Here is a 5,484-nt window from a genome sequence, read left to right as displayed (position 1 = left end):
TTCTTACATTGTCGTCAATAGAAACAACCCCACTTTACTCTCTTATGTTGTTCCTCTCTGCTGATTAATGATATTTTAGTTTTTTGCACCTACATTTTAGCGAATGCGAATTTGATTTAACGTGATTTACAAATCGAGCTGTTAGTGCTACGAGGTTCATTAGTTATGGCTTCTGATTCCCACACCCTACAATGCAGAACATTATGGCCAAACATCACATTCATTAATTTCTTTATTTAAACAAAAAATACATAGTCCTTTATTCCTCACTGGAATCTTTAATGGGGTGGGTGGTCTGGGTTTGCAATATAGCCTACTGTCCGGCAGTTGTGCCATATAGCTCGCCTGCCTGAGATAGGAGGGGTCTGTCACCTGCTCCTCTGGTGTTGACCCCAGTATAAACCGAGATAGGAGGGGTCTGTCACCTGCTCCTCTCTGGAGTTGACCTTTGAACCCAGTAGAACTGAGATAGGAGGGGTCTGTCACCTGCTCCTCTCTGGCGTTGACCCCGAAACCAAGAAAGGAGGGGTCTGTCACCTGCTCCCCTCTGGCGTTGACCCTGGTAGGAACCAAGATAGGAGGGGTCTGTCACCGGCTCCTCTCTGGTATTTCTGAAATTCTCAGCCATTGCGCAACAAAATGTCACGTGACTAGGTTGTCAATCATTTCTTAATCTTTCCTCATCAGTTCACATCTTTCTCAAATACACACACCTTCCTGCGTCATGGCGACATGGCAATGATCTACAGAGATTAGTTTAATGATCTACAGAGATTATTTTAGAGATTATTCTCTAATTAATGGTGATTGTTGATCCCCCGCTGTGCTGCCCTGTTACATACTTAAATAAAAACCGCACTCTCAAGCTTTTCCTGACGATGGCTTAAGGCCGAAACGCGTCTGTGCAAAATAAACTGGTCTTATTATTAAGGAGAAAAGCTTGAGAGTGCGGTTTTTATTCTACTAATAGTTAACATTCTTTTATTCGCACCCGAAAACGTATTTATATTTTTTTGAAGTAGAGCGCGCATATCCCTACTAATGTTACATAGTTAAACATTTCTTTAAAACAAGCTGGTAACGTAAGTAGCAGTTGAACAGCACAATACATTTGATTCAACATGCGTACAATTAAGACTTAAAATTTGTGTTTGATGGAAATGAATGCGACATCCTCTCCATTTCTTTTCGTTTTTTACATGCTGTATTTAGATTGTTGTTAAAAAATGAAGACTATGTTTCTGTACGATTTTAATTTTAATCGTCATCTTACAGTAAGAGGGCATAGAATGTACGACAATTGGAATATATATTCTGAAATTATATCATAGAGTTAACCCTTTCCCGTCAGCAGAAGACCAGTCCCTGTGTTGTGGTGATGGTGACCTCTTGGGAATAACTGGCAAGCTCTTCCATTCTATTGTCATTGGCACTCATTTGACCTTCTTCCTCGTCTTCTGTGCTCCTTAGAATGAAGATGAGGATGATGATGATGATGAAGATGGCAGCTCAGTGTCGCCGGTGGTGGCCCCTGCTCTGCACCATGGTGTTCCTCTTCTGTTGGGTCGCCACGCTCGACTCCAAAGGCTCTTCTCTCCCCCTCGTCGACTCCAAAGACTCTCTCTCTCTCCGCCAGGCCTCCGGGTGGGCGTGGTCATCTCACAGTGACACGCCCCCACTGACATCGGCCCCACCCCCCCCTTTACAGGAAAACTTCACCTGTTCAGCCAATGACAGCACGGTTGACATTCCTCCACACATTCCCCAGGTACATCAGGAATTCCTACGCTACAGGCATTGCCGGGCATTCCCCACTCTACTCACCCCTTCGCCTTGCGAGGACGACCTCTATCTCCTGTTGGTGGTCAAGTCCACGGCCGCTCAGGTGGAGCGCCGCGCTGCGCTGCGGGACACCTGGGGTCGCGCGGGTCACGTGCAGGGTCGGCGGGTGAAGCTGGTCTTCCTCATGGGTCGCTCGGCTGACCGGGTCCAGAGCCTCAACCTGCAGCCGCTGCTGGAGTGGGAGGGTCGGACGCACCGGGACATCCTGCAGTGGGACTTCGTCGACAGCTTCTTCAACCTGACCCTGAAGGAGGTGCGCTTCCTCAGCTGGTTCTCGCGCTCGTGCAGCCGCGCGCAGTTCGTGTTCAAGGGCGACGACGACGTGTTCGTGCACACCAGGAATCTGATCGAGTACCTGGGTGGCCACAAGCCAGAGGACCACCTGTTCACCGGGGACATCCTGCCCGTCGCCTGGCCCATTCGAAACACGGGCACAAAGTACTGTATCCCCGTGGAGATGTACCCCAACGGGAAGCCCTACCCGCCCTACGCCGGCGGCGGGGGGTATCTGATGTCGCGGCGGACGGTGCTGGGTCTGGATGAGGCGGCACAGCAGGCGGAGCTGTTCCCGATCGATGACGTGTTTGTGGGCATGTGTCTGTGGCAAATGGGCGTGAAGCTCACACACCACGCCGGTTTTCTGACATTCGGCTTTAGGAATGGCATTAAGAACTTTGACCCCTGTGTTTACCGGGACATCATGCTGGTGCACAAACTGAGCCCTGCAGAGATGTGGGTCATGTGGGCACTGATGGAAGATGTCGGGCAGATCTGTAAAAGGAGCGGGTAAAGACAGTCAGAAGGTAAACGGTGCGAATCCATACCACCGTTATGAGCGACGCGATTTCTAAACCCCCTGCATTTCAACGGGAGCCAGTCCATTGTGACGTAGACCAGTGATCCAGGCGACGCGACCGATGAAAATTCGAACATGTTGAAACTTATGCAAATGAGGAGCGATTTTTCCCGGCAGCGGCCAATGAGATTGTTTGGTGTCGTCTTTGACGGTTTGAAAATTGTAGGACTGTATGCTATTTCCACACGCTACACCACGCCCACTCAAAGCGATGGAAGCGTGTCGCGTCGCTGGTATGGATTCGCACCGAAAGACCTGTAGAAGGAGTGGATAAAGACTGACAAATAAACCCACCACCATCATGTCGCAGGATGACTGAGACTACTGTATTGTGGGTTATGATTTTTTTTTTTTTAATCTACAGACTGTGAAAATGTATTCTGTACATAGTTCTTAAGGTGCACGGTGATGTCATTTCCTGTGTTTGTTAAACCAACACAATGAACTTTCTCCGGCCACTGCTGTGTCATATTCAATGGTAATGCAATTGGTGTGCTTTCAAAAGATCCAATTGATTTATTGTATTTATTTCCTAATTTATTATTTGAATTACACACAACTTCAGGTAGAAGAAATATCTGTTTCCATCACAACTGACCTTTCCTGAGTAAGGTATTCGGATTCCGGTGCATTCTACTTAGTTCTCTATATTTGTATAACTTCAGGTTCGCATATGTTCATATTAATATCACCTTTTGAAGTCCTAAAGTTTAATATAATTATGAATGAAATATTAGATGGATCATGCTTCGAGAAGATGATTTATGTGATACATGTGAAACTAATAGAAGACTTTAGTAGAAGACCTACTTCTATGAAGAAGTATCAAAGACTCACCTGAAGCTTTTTGTATGTGAATGTTTTTACATGTGGGTACATGAATGTGTGTGTGTGTATATATGTATGTATCTGTGAAGATGGATGAAGCGTACACACACACTATGTTCAGAAACATTTATACTGGTACTTCCTCTGCTGTCTATGCACGTACTGTGTTCTTGGTATGGTTGAGAGATAGGTCAAACAATTGTGACGAGATTTTTAAATAACAGGAAATGTATCTATGATATTAACTGACATAATAAAGTATAAAAAAAATGCTTTAAAGGGGAAACTGCTAAATACCAACCCATCGTTAAGTGACAAATTATTAAAGCAGAGGAGGTGCAGTATGTGAAGAGTGCGTGTGTGTGTGTGTGTGTGCGTGTGTGTGTGTGTGTGAGAGAGAGGGAGAGATAAGGAATGACACGCTGTAGGTGTGACAACACACCCTCCACCCTCCCTTCTAAGGTATGAAGACAGAGTGTCTCAATCTATATGAGAGCAAAGGTGAATGCACGTTAAATATTTCTAGTCTTACAGTGTTTTTCTCGATTGTTAAAACACAAAAACTGGAGATTATGACACAATGACCACAACCTCTAACCAACTCATGTGCCAACTCCCTAAACCAATTCTGCTAAACTATAAGCACAATGATCTGCTTTAGGGCCTCATTTATAAAACGGACTTACGCACAGAATTGATCTCAGACTGTGCGTGCGATCAAATTTTATGGACTCCGAAGGACATGTAAATACAAGCGGCTCGTTCTAATGATACACTCATAACAGCATAAATATGAATACTACATTCCATTTCTACCAAAAGATGCCACTGAAAAATACACACTGTGCCTTTAAAGTTAGGATGGCAAAGGTGGCAGGATACACAACAGTGCTTTAGTAAGTATGGCAGGATACACAAAGGTGCCCGACAGGCTGGCGCCCCATGCTGTACCCGGAATCTGCACCTAAAAATAGATATTATTTTCCAGTGTATCTAAAAGTGAACTCGCTGAGAGAGTCAAACATTTGCATTCATCATTTGCATCTAATTTGCAGTTAACTTTACACATGCAGTTAAAGTAACACTATGCAACAATTTGACACTTTTTGAGATATGGTTTTATAGGCAAGTAGTTTTGGTAACATCCTCAAATTAATTTTGATATCATATGATCATGTGAAGGACAGATAAACACCTTTGTCTTCCCCATTAGCCATCCAAGATATGCCCTGCGTCTATCTCCTCTCTGCGTCTCGCTCCTGTCTGCGTCTATCTCCTGTCTGCGTCTCGCTCCTGTCTGCGTCTCTCTCTCCTGTCTGCGTCTCTCTCTCCTGTCTGCGTCTCTCTCTCCTGTCTGCGTCTCGCTCCTGTCTGCGTCTATCTCCTGTCTGCGTCTCGCTCCTGTCTGCGTCTCTCTCTCCTGTCTGTGTCTATCTCCTGTCTGCGTCTCGCTCCTGTCTGCGTCTATCTCCTGTCTGTGTCTCGCTCCTGTCTGCGTCTCTCTCTCCTGTCTGCGTCTCTCTCTCCTGTCTGCGTCTCTCTCTCCTGTCTGCGTCTCTCTCCTGTCTGCGTCTATCTCCTGTCTGCGTCTCGCTCCTGTCTGCGTCTATCTCCTGTCTGCGTCTCGCTCCTGTCTGCGTCTCGCTCCTGTCTGCGTCTCTCTCTCCTGTCTGCGTCTCGCTCCTGTCTGCGTCTCTCTCTCCTGTCTGCGTCTATCTCCTGTCTGCGTCTCGCTCCTGTCTGCGTCTCGCTCCTGTCTGCGTCTCTCTCTCCTGTCTGCGTCTCTCTCTCCTGTCTGTGTCTATCTCCTGTCTGCGTCTATCTCCTGTCTGCGTCTCGCTCCTGTCTGCGTCTATCTCCTGTCTGCGTCTCGCTCCTGTCTGCGTCTCTCTCTCCTGTCTGCGTCTCTCTCTCCTGTCTGCGTCTCTCTCCTGTCTGCGTCTCTCTCCTGTCTGCGT

At 46.6% G+C, this 5,484-nt stretch overlaps 1 protein-coding gene across 1 annotated transcript; it reads left to right on the top strand.

Annotated features, from left to right (window-relative positions):
• Positions 1-1,471: 1,471 nt before the first annotated feature.
• On the top strand, positions 1,472-2,632 carry LOC308375725 (N-acetyllactosaminide beta-1,3-N-acetylglucosaminyltransferase 4-like; the record flags this gene model as incomplete). The annotated part of the gene is made up of 1 exon (XM_080851904.1): positions 1,472-2,632. The coding sequence occupies one exon, from the start codon at positions 1,472-1,474 to the stop codon at positions 2,630-2,632; it is 1,161 nt and encodes a 386-aa protein (XP_080708030.1).
• Positions 2,633-5,484: the final 2,852 nt, after the last annotated feature.

Source organism: Sprattus sprattus (genome assembly GCF_963457725.1).
Source record: "Sprattus sprattus genome assembly, chromosome: 15".
Taxonomy (NCBI): domain Eukaryota; kingdom Metazoa; phylum Chordata; class Actinopteri; order Clupeiformes; family Clupeidae; genus Sprattus; species Sprattus sprattus.
The sequence above is the reverse complement of the archived record's forward strand: the minus strand, read 5'-3'. Positions and strand labels throughout refer to the sequence as shown.